Source organism: Podarcis filfolensis (genome assembly GCF_964270895.1).
Source record: "Podarcis filfolensis genome assembly, chromosome: 1".
Taxonomy (NCBI): Eukaryota; Metazoa; Chordata; class Lepidosauria; order Squamata; family Lacertidae; genus Podarcis; species Podarcis filfolensis.
The window spans coordinates 58,017,721-58,032,991 of NC_139604.1; the positions used below are offsets into that span (position 1 = coordinate 58,017,721).

Here is a 15,271-nt window from a genome sequence, read left to right on the forward strand (position 1 = left end):
GTGGTAACTTATTCACTAACATGTTTACTAAAGCATAATGTGGACTCTAGTCCACCTACCCGCCACAAAAACTTGTATTATGGTGCCAGGGCCGGCCCACTCATATCGCAAGGTGAGGCAACTGCCTCAGGTGGCGGGATCCACAGGGGCAGCAGATCCCAAGGTAGATCTTGGTGGTACCAGAAGATTCATCCAGAAAGACCCAGGTTCCTCCCCCCCCCCTTAAATCTCACACACCAAAAAGCCATGTGAACTGTAGTTTGTTGTGGGTGCTGGGTACAATGTACAATACATACAATATATGGGAGTAGTAAACTACAGTTCCCAGGATCCGGAAGGATGTGCTTCAAATGTATAGTGTGTAGGCAGCCCCAGGTGTGAAGGAAATGAATCTTTTATTACACGGGAATTTCCCTGCTCTGGAACTCCTGGTTTCCTTGCCTTTTGCTGTGTTTTTTCGCTCTTTATTGTTTGTTGAGCTTCTCCCTTGATCTCTTTGCTGACTGACTCTCAGGACGCCAAGCAGGAAATTTCCTCTCCGTGCGAAAAAGTGATTAACCAGATAATTAAATCTTTTTCGACGCAATCTGTGTACCCTACTTGTTTCCCTTGCTCAGATTACGATATTATAGGACACACGCGAAGTTAATTATCTCCGGCTGGAAGTTGTTATTGCTTTTTTAAAAGTTAAACGTATTTCCTTCTCCTCCCTCCTGGGCTTCCAGGATCCCTCTTCTGCGATCTCCCCGCCCCCGTCGTCCTCCGGCGGCTCCACCTCCAGCAGCAACCCGGAGGACTGTCCGGATCTCAGCGACCTGATTCAAGGCAAGACCCAAACCACTGTTTTCCCGAGGCAACTCATCCGTTCCCTCTTTGCCTGTACTGTAGTATGAACTGGCCTCCAGTTCACCACGTCTTTTAGCGCGGTAAGTGCCATTGATCCAAGTGGGGCTTACTCCAAGGCAAGTGTGCTTGCACTTACCTGGGACTAGTCAGCCCGATCTGACTCAATGGCACTTACTTCTGAGTAGACATTTATGGGATTGCTTAACACCTACATTAAGGTGGTTAAATGTCTATGTCGCGTGTGCGTGTTTTGCTCGATCCTCAGCGCGGACGAGCAGAGGGAGCTTTTTTGCAGGAAAATCGCCAGGAAAGTGTTGTTATTATACCTGTTGAGTGAGAGAAGCGGAGTTTCCCCAAACTGCCAGCATGGCAGTGGAGAGAGGGGAAGCAGCTTTTCAATAATAATCGCAGCAAACCTTGTGACATTTGAGATGGGAGGTGTTTTTTTTTAAGAAACTAACCTTGCTCCCGCCTTTCACTGTGTGTAGCCAATGAATGAAGTCGTAACAATGAGAAATCGGAGCTAGCCAATTAACCAAAAGAAAGGTGGAGTAGAAACTTCCTGGTTAATTTTTTGAGCGCCCCCCACCCCCATGCGCTCGCTGACCTTTTGGAGTGAGTGTTTCTGGACAGGGGAGTGATTGCTGTTCCATGGGGGAAAGTCAGAAATACCGTAGATTGTAGCTGTGATTGAGCTTTCGTATTCTGGGCTTATTTTCCATACATGTGATTTTCTTCTTGTAAAATTGCCATGCTAATACAGGGTGAGTCTTTTAAAAGAGGCTCCATGGAACATGTGTACTCTGTATCCACAGGGCCTCTTTTAAAGGACTCACCCTGTAATAACAAAGATAATATTGCTGAGAGAACAGAGTACACTAGCCTTACGAAGCAGACTAATGATATACCCATTTTGCTGGGCGCTGCAGTAGGGAGTGGCAGCCCTGCAGTGTACTCTTCCCACGTTTTCTTCTGTTTTTAAAGGGGGAAATGCGAGGGGACTGTGGTGTTACTTGGAGCAGCAGTGCAATGAATTAAGGGTGTGCAGGGCAAAGGGAGCCGGGGGAAAAACTGAAGCATTTCAGTTGTGGTGGAAAAATATTGTCAAAACAGCAAGTCTGCAATGATCAGTAAATCTGCCCATCAAAAAATTAACAGAATGGGAGAACTATGGTATATTAGTTCCTCAAAGGCAGTTACTACTCAGCTTAGTAGACGTGGTCCCCAGGCCTCACCACCACTCAGTCACCAGATCTACCAGAAATGATAGACCTGTCCTTTGGCACTAGTTATGTATCTATGTACATTTTGTACTTTGCTGCATCTCTCCTGGAAAAAATCCTGCAGATGCCCGAGTTCTTACATGGTCAGACTGCTGCAATGGAACATATCTTGTCACAACTATGACTCTTAAAAACAGGTTTTTGCATTAGCATCTAGTATTTGAAAATTTTCATATATGCATGAGCAGGAACCTTTTTTTCTGACCTATGGAAAGTGAGGGAAAGATAAGTCCTCTCCTTTTGGTTTCATCTTTGTAAGAGAGAATCTTGCCAGTTAAAGGAGGAAGGACATTCAAGTCCTTGGGCACGACCAAGCTTCCTGTGGCTGAGTGGGAGACTGAGACTGGAGTCGCAGGGCATTGTTCTCTGAGAAAGTTCCCTCCTTCAGTGGCCAGCCAGATGCCAAAGAGGCCAGGATTCCTCTCTCTGTTAAAACTGCATAGAAGAGAGAATTTGAGCAGGTCCATCTTGTCCTAAAGGGATGAGAAGAGTTCCAGTTTTCAAAATTATTATCTGAGACAATCCCTGTCCCCCACTCTGCCTGGTCAGCCTAAGTACAGCAACACAATGTTTCCACTTCCTTATAAGAACATTTTTCACACCTCTGTCCAGCTCCGAGCTTACATTTCATTTTGCGTGCCTTAGTGCTGAGTATTGTGATTACGTGCATAACATTTCTCATCTGGTGAAATATTCACTGTATGCCATCACATTGTTTTCAGCTGCCTGTGGTATGTTGCCATGGCAGAGGAAGATCCTGCTGTGTTCACCTCTGGCACTTTGCCCTCTGACCCCCGTCTCCTTGCCACGGTGACCAACGCCTACCTGGGCACTCGTGTCTACAGGGACATCTTGCATGTAAACGGGGTGTATAATGGAGCAGTCGGGGACTGTCATCGTGCTGATGTTCCCAGCCCTATTAATGTCAAAATGAGTGTGGCTGCTGAGGACAGCCTGACCGAGACTTTCTCATTGGACACCAGGACAGGTAAGTGTCAACCGTGTTGTTGCCCTTCCTTTCTTGCTTTTCATTGCAAATGCAGCAATGCCACAATGATGGGGCTACGTTATTTAGCTTGCACTGAGCATGGGCATTGTTTTAAAAGGAAGCTCTTACTTTTAAAGAGACAAAGGTGAACACTGAATAGAGTGTGCTGGTATTGGGCTCAGGATGTCCTGGATTCAAATTCCCACTTAGCACAAATTTCACTAAGTTTTTGGAAGCTAGTTGTAGTCTATCAGCCAGTTTTGAAATAAAGCTTAAATGCAGTCCAAAATATACCACTCCAGAGGAAACTTAGGATTCAAATGTAATCAATTTTTCCAGTACAACATGTTTAAGATCTGGAGGTTTTTCTGTCTTCTTGTGCTACTAGACAATTTTTTCAATTCCATAGGGTGCCTGATATAATTCTTATTTCAGTAAATAACAAAACGAAGGTTTTTTAAACCTCATTATTTGTCCAAGTATATCATTTTAGTGTTGTAGATTGTGTTTAGATGTTCTTGTCCCAAAAGTGAACTTTGAACCAGACAGACCTTGTGTGAAATTTGTGTTGTTAGGCTTTCTTTTGAACGTAAACAAAAGTGTAAGAATCTGAATTCACATGGATCATTTTCTTTCCTTTTTCCTGCAGGGACCTATATCCACACAATCCAGGCTCCAGGTTATACAGCCACTCACAGGATCTATGCCCACCAATCCCTTGTTCACCTTCTGGCCTTCAGCGTAACCATCCAGAGGTCAATGCTTGAAGGCGAACCCATTATTGTGAATCTACAGACCCAATTCACACCTGAGAGTCCAGACCTGGACTTGCACAGAGGGGCAGATTTCCAGGGAGCTCAGTGAGTATCATCATGAGAAGATTTGGTCAGATTTGTGTTGTCCTCCTTCCCCTGAGATTTAAAGACAGCGGCAGAAAGAACCGAGTACTTCCTGTGGTTTGGAGGAGAGGCCATAGCTCAGTGGTAGAGCACATACTTTGCATGCAGAAGGTCCAGGTTCAGTCTCTGGCATCTCCAGGGAGTCCTTGGAAAGACTTCTGCCTGAAACAATGCCAAACTAGATGGAACAAGGACCTGCGTTCCTGAAGGCAACTTCTTATGTCCCTGTGTTTGAATACAGGCAAGCCCAAGGAACAATGGCAGCCCCATTCAGAAGATGTTGGTAGATTAATGGGGGAGAAAATCTACCATGTATATCTTGATATATTTTTATGTTCTTAGGATGAGAGTTGTAGTCCAAAAGAGTTGTAGTCCAAAATATCTGCCTTGGAGGTAGGGCAAAGATACGGAGAGTTTGAAAAGTAAGGAGGACAAAGATTTTGCGCAGGATGTGGATGGGAGCTAGGAAACCAGTGGTAGGATTAACGGTAGAGTTAGAGATGGGGCTTGAATTCCTTGTGTGATTCTCTGATCTGATGAAAGAACCATAAGGTCTTCCTTCCTGCAGCTTTTCTCTCCCTCTCTCCTCTAGCTACATCTATGGAAAGACTTTGGTCCCTGAGGTGGAGAGTGGCCCTCAGCCTACTGTACACATGATCTGGACCCCAGTGCTACAAGCAGTGACCCTCCCTGAGGAGGAGAAGGAAAAGACCTGGGAGTTCCTCACAGCCGTGGCAGAGAGTGAAGAGGACGTGAAAAGGAGCTTTAGTGAAGGAATGTCACTGATTGCCTCTCATTCATTATATGTGTCTCACGTCCAGGCGTGGACAGCCCTCTGGAAAGGATGCTGTGTGGAAGTTGAGGGACCTCTTTCACTGAGCCAGGCTGTTTATGGATGCCTCTATTACCTGCTGAGTGCCATTCCTCCCCTGGGTTCTTCTGACTTCCCATTCTCCGGAATTAGCCCTGGAGGCCTTTCTAATGGGACCTCAGGTGAAGATTACTGGGGCCATGTCTTCTGGGACCAGGTGATCCAAAAGGCACTACTGTGTCTCCAGTTTCCCATCTCTGTACAGAGGTGATGAAGTGCAGAAATCAGGAGATGCCAGTAGGGAAGACATAGCCCCTGAGCTTATTCTTTGGTTGCTTGGGCAAATATTGGCTTTCCAGAGTATATAATTTTGAGAGATAAAGAACAGGAGGTGGCATGAATTCCGCAGGATTTTCTCTCTGTGTGCTATATTATTTAAGTTTTGTGTAACTAGCTCCAGAATGAAGTATTGTCTTGTTATATACACAGTTTGTGGTGAGTGATCATGAAAGACTTGTTCAAAATCAAGGAAACTGAGTCGGACTATAAGTCTTGTCTAACCCAGTGTCTCCAAGATATTAGGCAGAGAGAGATTTTTCCAGTCCTGAAGACTGAGATCTTTTAAACTAAAGATGCCAGATAATGAAACTGGAACAATAGGTTGGAGAAATTTAAAGGGGTTCCTAGACTAGAGGTAACCCTTCAAGAAAACCAAAGAAAAAGGACATAGACTTCGAGTAAAAAGATTGGCCTGTATTAAAACGTATGTAGGTGTCAGCCTTTCACAAATCCCAGAGGTTACCTGTTTTTAGCTCTTGAACACTATCTTGTATACACCCCACTGAACTAACATGTATTTTTTTTTAAGCCATGGAAGGGAAAATCTGTAGCATATACCTCTCTAAAAAGTCAGACATGGGCACTATCCCCTAATCCAGTGGTAAGGAACCTGTGGCTCTCTAGACATTGTAAGAGAGCATCTTATGTGGGCTACCACTATCCTACATCATTAAAAGCTTCAGGAAGAATCAACATACAGATTTTATGACCAGGTTAGTGGTGGTGAGCTAGAAGGATTATGAGCTTCTCCATCTAATAATAATGTGTGATGTTGTCGTTAAACTCAGGATACCTGGATGTACCCAAACATCTTGCTTTTCTATCCGGAAGCAGCTTCTGCTATCCTGAAATACCGGATTCGAACGCTAGGAGGAGCTCTGTGCAATGCACAGGAGGAAGGATACAAGGTAAGGAGCAATAGGAACAGAATGGGGACCTTACTTGACAAAGGGATTGCTCAGGTCTAAAAAGAGAGAGAGATTGACCCATGAGGGTGCATGCACTCTTATTTTTTCCACTCATCATATTTGTTAATATCCCACTGCTTCCCATCTACACTGCACAATGCAGCTAGTCAGAAAATAATCCTGGGTATGGCGTTTTGTTCCCATGGGAAGAGGAATGATTAGTAAACCACTCTGGGAATTGTAGCTCTTTGCTAAAGTTCCCAGGGCTCTTTGGGAGAAGCCATGACTGTGGTACGATTCTGATTTAAATGTATAGTGCAGATGGGACCATTCTGATTTGTTTCAAATGGATTATACAAAGCGAGTCACAAACAGTGTCTAGTACGCATGACTTTCAACAGCAGCTAAAGTGCAAGGTTGTCCTGAGTTTGAAATTGCCCACAGAAATCGCCCACAGCGAATCACCATTTGAATTATCATCTCTTTTGAGTGTTACTCGATTTGATTGTGGCAGGGTGCGAAGTTCCCCTGGGAGAGTGCAGCAACAGGCCGAGAGGTCTGCCCTGAGGAGGTTTATGGAAACGAGGAAATCCACATCAATGGAGATGTTTTGCTGGCATTTGAGCAGTATTACTACTTCACTCAGGTAAGTGTTGGGCATATTGTATGGCATTGTCGGTAAATGAATCAAACTCTAGCCTTGGGACCTGCTTTTGAAATTGAGAGAGCTTCATCTCTGAAGACAGTGTCGTATTCATCTTTCCAATTAATGCATCTTCTGATATTTACCTCTCATTCCCCCTGAACCATGATCACAGAATCATAGAGGTGGAAGGGATCAACCCCCTGCAATGCAGGAATATGCAGCTGGCCTTTATGGGGATCGAACCTGCAACCTTGGCATTATCAGCACCAAGCGCTAACCAACTGAGCTACCCAGCTGATGTTATCCTGTTCTAGGATGGAAATGTGGAGCTCAGTGGCCCTCTGAGCCCCTCTTTCCCCTCTTGTTCTAGGACCTGGAGCTCTTCCATCAGGCAGGAGGCTGGGAGGTGGTCCATGCTGTGGCTCAGTATTGGTGCAGCCGGGTGGTGTGGAACCCAGAAGACCAGAGCTATCACATCCCTGGTAAATATGTGCAAGGGGGACTCCTCCTTCACCAAAGAGACATACACCAACTTTTGCATTTCCTGTGCTGCCTCTTGAGCTGCCTGCAATCTGCTACTATTACACTTCTCATTCAGGTGCAAAGTGATTTGCGTTTGGTTTTCTGGCCTCTTTCCTTAATCCTCTGAGGGGAAACCAGGCACAATTCTGGGGAAGCAGGAGAGATGGCTCTGTGTATGTCACAAGGACCAACCTGTCAGCCCTCAGCCCTGCCCTTCTTCACATGTGCAAACTGGAAGAACAGGTTCCCCACCACCATCACCAACTCAATGCTGGGACGAAACAGTTTGTCCGCCTGTGTCCAAAATGCAGTGAATGTGCTTGCGCAGGAGTTTCGACCAGGAAGGCACATCTCTAGGCGCTTGGAACTATGTTTGCAGTGACTGCTAAAATCTCAGAGGAGCTATAGAAGGGAAGGGCTATAGCTCAGGGGTAGAGCCCCTGCATGGCATGCAGAAGGTCCCAGCTCCAATCCCCAGCATTTCCAGGTAGGGCAAGGAGAGACCTTTGCTTCTGAAACCTTGGAGAGTCATTCCCAGCCGTTGTAGAGCAGACAATATAGAGCCAGCTGGAGCCACCATCTGATTCAATATAAAGCAGCTTGCTGTGTTCCAGTGCTGATTAAGTGGGGCTTAGTTATCTGCATGACTCCTTGCCGCATCCCATACCTAACAGCAGATATATGCAAAAAGTGCAAAATAGGCAAGTATATGCACAATAGACTTAACCTGCAACATTTATTTGGCTCCTGGACTCTGACTTTTCTAGACTTGGGCTCATTCTGAATTTTCAGAAAATCCAGGAAGTGCTTCCATGTTCTGCCTTCTTCTAGGTGTCCTGCCCCCTGATGAATATCACCGTGGTGTAGATAACTCTGTTTATACCAATGTCATTGCCCAGAGGAGGTAAGGGACTTGCCGAATTGATGACATTTTCTCTCTGTGCTCTTCCGGTCTCTCTTCTTCTTCTTCTTCTTCTTCTTCATGCTTGGGTGATGGATACAGGCAAAGGAATCCATCAATTAACTGATTAATTAAAAGTTCTTTTCAAAAGGTTTGTACCACCTTTCTTCCAAATAGCAGGCTGCTTGACCATAAAATTATGAAAGGCCATAAAATTCACTGCATAAGGTAGCAGCAGAATAAAAGAAGATGCAGGGGATAAAACAACAATGAAATAATCGTTATAATAAATTAATAACTCAGCAAGATCTTCAAATTAGACCAAACAACACAAAACAAAATCTCTTTACAGAATTAACCATCAGTACTGATTCCTACCTCCAATACTGATTGTTGCCTAAAGGACAGTTCAGCTCTAAATGATTAGTTTAGCTGCAGGAAAAAGTCGAACAACTTGGCTCCATGTTCCATTAAAAAAGCTTAACTATGGGTTAGCTCAGTGTGGCACAGCAGCAAACCAGCCGGCCACAGTCTCCTCTCACAGAGCCTGAACAGTAGTGCTCAGCCATGGCGTGATATGTGAGCTAGTCTGACCATTTACATTTCCTGTTTGACCCGCCACCATTTTCCTTCATGGTCCCTTTACTCTAGGTTTTGACAGCTTGATTGATGCCTTTTAAAACATGGAGGTTGCTTCCACACTCATCCTGATTTGTTTGCGGAAAGCTTGTAGGGAGCTCAGATGACATGGGCTATTCATTGAACGTTCAATCAGATTAGTTTGTGGGGAGTTTACAAGACCTAGTATCAAGCGCCATTACCCCCACACTTTCCAATATGTTTCCCCATAACTTTCCTTTCTGCCACAATTTCAGTTTGGGGGAGGAAGTGGGCTTGTTGTGCAAGACCTCCAAGTCATCTTTAATTGTGCAACATGAATTTGCCACTAAGTGACTGAATCCCACACAAAAATTGCAGCAGTCCAGAAGCACCTTAAAGCTTCCCACTTTGTAACTCTCAGCCTTGCCCTGTTAGCCCAACTCCTTCTTTCCTTCTTCACTTTTTTTGTAAAGCTTTTTTTTTTTAACCTTTCTTTTCTTTGCTGCTTTCCAGCTTGAATTTTGCAGTTGACTTGGGGTCTCAGTTGCATATTCCAATCCCTGAAGAGTGGGAGAAAGTTCGGAAGAAAATTAAAGTGCCTTTTGATAAAAGCAGGAATTACCACCCAGAGTATGATGGGTACTGCCCAGGTGAGTCGGTTCATGGCAAGGGAGTGTGTGGTGGGCCCTAACCCTTTATAACAGTTGTGCAGGTCAAAGTCTTCACATCAGTGTCACTTGCCTTGCTAGTAAAATGGGTTTCTGTGTGCAAAAGTGTGGGGCACCAAAATGGGCAGAGGATAGGAGTGATTTCCCACATACCAGAGAGAGCCCCCAGTGTATTTAGACCCTAGCGCCCCACAAAACCTCAGAGTAGCAGAGTCTGAGGCAGGGAACACAGGAAGCTTTTTTTTTTATACCTAGCTCAGTATTCTATATCGTGACCAGCACTGTCTCTTCACGGTTTGAGGCAGGAGTCCCTCCCAGCCCTGCCTGGGTTTGCCAGGGATCGAACCTGGGACCTTTGCATGGCTCTGGCACTGCAGTCTCTTGTGCTCCATGCACACTTCCCTCATGCCACCACAGAACACTGACAGCAGGGAACAGCAGAGAAGCATAAACCCTCTGCTGCCAAAGTTGATATTACATTTGGCAGCAGAAGTGGAGTTTCCTGCATTCAGAGGAGACACACCGCCTCCTGAGTCTTTCCACAATTTGAAAGATGAGAGGGAAGGAAGGGAATTGACCTTGGAAGGCACGTCTTGAAGTCCAGTTTCCTCCCTGAGGAGTCTGTTAGTCTGCACGAACACACATACACACACTCAGCAGTTTCAAGTAACACAAGGGGTGGGGGTAAGAGAATTCATCTTGGAGAACATGCATCCTCCCTCACACATCCTCCAAATCCAGTTTCCCCACCTTGAAGGCACTTGTCTTGCCCCCTGAGTGCAACTGGTTTATGAGGCAAGGTGAAGCCATTTGCCCCAAGTGATGGATCCAAACGACATCATGGCACCACAGCCAGCCCCATTGGGGCTTCCCGCACTGTTGTCCTAGCTGTTGTGCCCGCTGCGCCGCCCTCACCACTGCATCATGGCAGCAGCACAGGTGCAGCCGCAGGTAAGGGTACAGTTGCATCAACGGGACTGGCAGCACAGGTAGGGTCCGGGATATGTGAGGGGGAGCTGCATTGGGGCATTTTGCCCACAGTGGCATCTCAGGCCAGCTAATATTCTTAAGTTGAAAAGCTGTTATTATATAAAGCAATATCAAGCTAATGATGAGCCACTTATTGTCTCATAGAGAATGTATTGCTGAAGAATGGCTTTCTCGCATAATCACTGTACCATGATCTCACCTTTGTAGGGTGATGACTAAAAAATACCAGCTAGCTGTCTCCTAGGGCTCCCAGAAAAAGGTCGCTGGCAGGGCTCCTAGGCCCTTTTAATTGCTGCACAGCCAGTGCAAATGCATTGTGGGAGAGCTGCAAGTGCAGAATTTTTGCCTGCTGTTCATCATATCTCCTTGTTAACAGGAAAATTACAGGATAATTGTCACCCAAGGTAGCCTGGCAACTCCGTTTCTGGTACAATTCGCCATAAGGCACGTGGGCCGGGGTCACATGTCTATCTTGCCTCTTGTTTTTTCCTCAGGTGAGCAAGTGAAACAGGCTGATGTTGTCCTGCTTGGATTCCCTGTCATGCATCCCATGGACCCAGAAGTCAGAAGGAATGACCTAGAGATGTATGAGCCAGTGACTGACCCTCAGGGGCCAGCCATGACCTGGGTAAAAAACCTTGTCTTGAAAAGGATGGAAACCTCAAACGGTTTCAGTGCGAGGTCTTCCATGGGTTTGCTGCTGAAATGAATTTATCTGAATGAGGCTGTGGTGGCCCTCACTGGTAATGACATTGGTTCCTTTTCTCCATCAGAGCATGTTTGCTATTGGCTGGTTGGAGCTGAAGGAGACCAGAAGAGCCCAACAGCAGCTGAGCAAATGTTTCAGCAACATCACTGAGCCATTCAAGGTCAGGCAGGTCAAACCTTCCCACCCCCTTCTTAAAATTTGATCCCTGTAGGTACCCTTTCCACACAACATCCTTGAAAAAAATATTTTTCTCTGACTCTCTCAGATCTGGGTGGAGAACCCTGATGGATCAGGAGCTGTGAACTTCCTTACAGGGATGAGTGGATTTCTGCAGGCTATCGTTTATGGATACACTGGATTCAGGTACAAGCTGTATTAACAATAATTTTCATGTGCACAGAGGCATAGCTAGGGGACGGGGGGAGAAGGGGATACCGTGGTGGGTGGCACTTAACTGCGCCCAAGCCACACGTCTCCCATGGGAGTGACGCAGTGGCTCGGGCGCCTGCAGGTTCCACGCTGCCTGCCACCTCCCACACAGCTGCGCTACAGCTGAGGGGGAGGCGATGGGCAGACTCCCGGCAGGCTCTGCGCTGCTCAAAAAAGCAACGTGGGCTTGCAGGGCGCCAGAGGGGAATGGGGCTCAGCCAGTGGGACTCTGGCGTGCCTTGCCCCACCCCCCATGCATGCCACCCAAGCAGCTAGCTATGCTGCTGAATGTACATGATCCTGAAGTCCATTGGAATAAAAAGGGTGGCAGCTCCTATCAAAAAGGTGCCCACTACATCAGGAAACTGAATCACATGTGAGCTGCAGGTTCCACCTGTTGTCTCTGTAATGACTTGTTGGAGTCAGGAAAGATGAATCCCCATCCCTCCTTGTCCCTGCCACCCTGCTGGATGACTGGGGACTGATTGCAACTTGACAAAGAGCTTCAAATAGGGATGGGGGGACTGGTTTTAAATGGTTACTCTTGCCGGATTGGTCTGTGGCGAGTCACTCTCTGGCCTGCCCCGGTAAAGCCTGTACACCCCCTGGCTCCGAGATTGAAGTAATCCAGTTTCCTCCTGATTTGTCCCCAATCTGATCTTCATACTGAGGAAAGTGTTGTGGGTGCATCACCCAAATTTCAGGGCAACACAAGCAAACAGTTCCAGTGGATAGATGTTATTAGAAGGAAGGGCTTTTATCTCTGGACTAGTGTGATTTAAGTTTGGCTGGCCTGAGGTGGGAGGAATAGCAGAGGCGTTCTTGCTCTGTTTTTTGTTTTTTCCTAGTGAGATGGTTTATTTGCAATCAACATGTGTGGGAAACTTAGTTGCAGCCACAAAGCTTGTCCTAACAAAGTTTGAGTCAATACTGAAGTGGAATAGAGCTTCTCAGCACTCAGATAAAAATAACCACGAAGCTGCCTCTAAGTTAAGGAAGAACAGGAAATGGCTGAAGTACTCAAATCAGGTCCGGTTTTGAGAGGAAGTGGGAAAATGCCCTCCTAAGGGTGTTTCTTGGTCTGTTCTCAGGTGCCTTCAGCTATGCCTGGGAGCCTCAGTGCTTTTGCATAATCAGCATTGTGTTGATAAAGTATATATAGATTTCTACTTATATTGATTTGTCACAGTTAGAATGCTGGTATTAAAAAGGTAGAAGGCAGTTGTCAAAATGAAGATTAATATTTATAGAAGCAAAATCAACAGAAGGAGACGTGGGGGGGGATTTAATCTCTGTGGTAGCTTTGCTGGGGCACCGTCAGATAGTTCCCAGGTGGGTTCTAATTGCCACAGTCCATCTTTGATGGCTGCTTCTGATCTCTGCCAGCCCGGACAACTGGCAGGAACCATACTAAGCTGTCCAGCCCATTGTGAATGTGGGGTGTGGAAAGTGAGAGGGAAAAGAAGTAGGGTGCCTTCTTGACTTTCCAACAGGAAGTCTTCCTCTACTTCCTTTAGGATCACCAAGAAGCACCTGAAGTTTGACCCCATCTGTCCAGATGACATAAAGAAACTTAAGATCTCCGGCGTGTGCTACTTAGGAAGCAAGCTGGATTTCACCCTTACCAAAGAAGATGTCACCATCCGAGTGACACAGGCCTCCTCTGTCCTACAGCCACCTGGTCTGGAGGCTGTGCTGGCAGGAACGGGCGAGCATCTTCCCTTAAATGAAGGTACAGCATCATCTCCTATAGCTGTATTATCAAGGTTTCCTGTTGCTGACAGGGAGATCCCCTCCCACTTAGCTGAATGTTTTAACAAATTAAGGTATATTCTTGGGTTGGTACTGAACTACAGTAGACCCATTGAAATTAATGGGCCTGGTGTAGTCATGTTCCTTTGTTTCAGTGGGCCTACTCTGAGGAAAACCTAGTTGAACACCACCCTTGGTATATAGCAAAGATGGCGAGGAAAGGTTTCACCACCTTGGTGGTGGTAGTGGTTTTAAGAAATGCCTCCTGTCCAAGCTGCAACCAACCTGTTGGATCCACTTCCCTAAATATTTACGCCCTAAGACAAGCTAAATATAGGTGGAATAATTTGTTACCTCAGGAGACCTGTTGATCCTCTGCAGCATCTATATAAAAGGCTAAAAAGATGATGATACTAGAAGAGTTGTTTGTTTGGATGGCCACCTTTACAGCTTGTGTGCTTTCTGTTCTATTTCAGGACAGAGTATCTCCTTCCCTGCAGCCGCAGGCTGGATCCAGAAGGTTGAGACAATTTAAAGCCAGCTTGTTTTGATTCTATGAGAAGTATGAAAAAACTACCAGGCCTTTGCAAGCGTAGCAGGCAGCCAGTAGTATCTTAGAGGCTTTGTGGTTCATGTTAGCATGCAGCAATACTGAAGAGCCTGAATCTTGAGTTCTTGACTGCATTCATTGTGTATATAACCAACCTGCTGAAGTGGGAGCTGAAATACCCACCACCACTGACTACCTTAGAGATGTAGCTTCCTTCCCGGACAGAAAGGTTCTGCAATGGAGAGAAAAGGAAAAGAGCTTATTTTTCATTCTTTTTTGTGGAGGGAGGGGCGAGCAGCTAGTCTGAAGAAATCCCAAAAACTTTCCTGTTAATTTGATTATTGTACATTGTGATTAGCATTGGGGGAGGGGAGGAGGGAGTGTAAACCACTTATTCCCCCCCCCCATAATTTTTATTAAATTTTCTGTTTTACTTTAAGGTTGTTTAAATGAATATTCTAAAATGTATCAATGACGTCCCTCCTTCTCTTTTCATGGTTCATTTTGCATAACATAAAGGGACCCCTGACCATTAGGTTCAGTCGTGACCGTCTCTGGGGTTGCGGTGCTCATCTCGCTTTATTGGCCGAGGGAGCTGGCGTACAGCTTCCGGGTCATGTGGCCAGCATGACTAAGCTGCTTCTGGCGAACCAGAGCAGCGCATGGAAACGCCGTTTACCTTCCCGCCGGAGCGGTACCTATTTATCTACTTGCACTTTGATGTGCTTTCGAACTGCTAGGTTGGCAGGAGCAGGGACCAAGCAACGGGAGCTCACCCCGTTGCGAGGATTCAAACCGCCGACCTTCTGATCGGCAAGTCCTAGGCTTTGTGGTTTAACCCACAGCGCCACCCGCGTCCTTGCATAACATAAATCCCTGCATATTTTACATAAACTAAACCATTCAGTATTCCATTATTACATCTATCAAAACTTATTTACACTGTTGAATTTATCTTAATGCTGCCCGCGTTTTCAAGTGTACACAATTTCCCCCTATATATGGGGGAGTGTAAACCACTTTTAGAATTTTTTGACAGTCAAGTGGTATATACATTTTATGAAATAAATAAATAAAACTGCAAGTCAGTAGTAGTCTTTCTTCAGACCAGAACTGAACCCCTCGACGCTGGCATTTTCAAGGATTTCTTCCTACCTCCTCCTCTGACAGTTCCAAAGGTTCTTCAGCAGGTTTCCCAGATGGAAACTTGCAAGGCAGTGCAGAAGACCTTGCTACCTTTACAGACTTGGGATGGATGCCGAAACAGCAAGCATTTGCCACATCTTGTCTTTGAGAGGCTAATATGCTAAGCGTTACTTATACAAAAAGCAAGCTGCATACGCTGGCAGCAACAGTCCAATTAACTCGGTTTAGAAGCCTCCTTCCAGTTCTCATCCATCTCTCAGGTAAGGGAATAACTGACCTACCAT

General features: G+C 45.8%; 1 protein-coding gene across 4 annotated transcripts; it reads left to right on the forward strand.

Moving 5' to 3' along the window:
• The first annotated feature begins 680 nt into the window (after positions 1 to 680).
• Positions 681 to 14,925, forward strand: PGGHG (protein-glucosylgalactosylhydroxylysine glucosidase). Of its 4 annotated transcripts, none has more exons than XM_083603471.1 (14): positions 682 to 825; positions 2,852 to 3,117; positions 3,767 to 3,977; positions 4,609 to 5,044; positions 5,955 to 6,074; positions 6,589 to 6,720; positions 7,091 to 7,202; positions 8,074 to 8,146; positions 9,257 to 9,393; positions 10,896 to 11,029; positions 11,175 to 11,270; positions 11,376 to 11,473; positions 13,057 to 13,271; positions 13,768 to 14,925. In XM_083603471.1, exons 2-14 carry the CDS (start codon positions 2,871 to 2,873, stop codon positions 13,824 to 13,826), a joined length of 2,070 nt encoding a protein of 689 aa, XP_083459597.1. In that variant the 5' UTR covers positions 682 to 825; positions 2,852 to 2,870; the 3' UTR covers positions 13,827 to 14,925. The 4 variants fall into 4 exon arrangements, with proteins under 4 accessions (XP_083459600.1, XP_083459597.1, XP_083459598.1 ...); XM_083603472.1 differs by having other exon boundaries at positions 789 to 926; XM_083603473.1 differs by lacking the exon at positions 682 to 825 and adding an exon at positions 1,446 to 1,461.
• The last annotated feature ends 346 nt before the right edge of the window (positions 14,926 to 15,271 follow it).

Excerpts from the sequence above, each read along its gene's own strand:
- PGGHG (XM_083603471.1), top strand. The coding sequence starts at position 2,871 with ATGGCAGAGGAAGATCCTGCTGTGTTCACCTCTGGCACTTTGCCCTCT. Across the intron at positions 3,978-4,608 it reads GCAGATTTCCAGGGAGCTCA|CTACATCTATGGAAAGACTT; the intron begins GTGAGTATCATC and ends TCTCTCCTCTAG. Across the intron at positions 8,147-9,256 it reads AATGTCATTGCCCAGAGGAG|CTTGAATTTTGCAGTTGACT; the intron begins GTAAGGGACTTG and ends GCTGCTTTCCAG.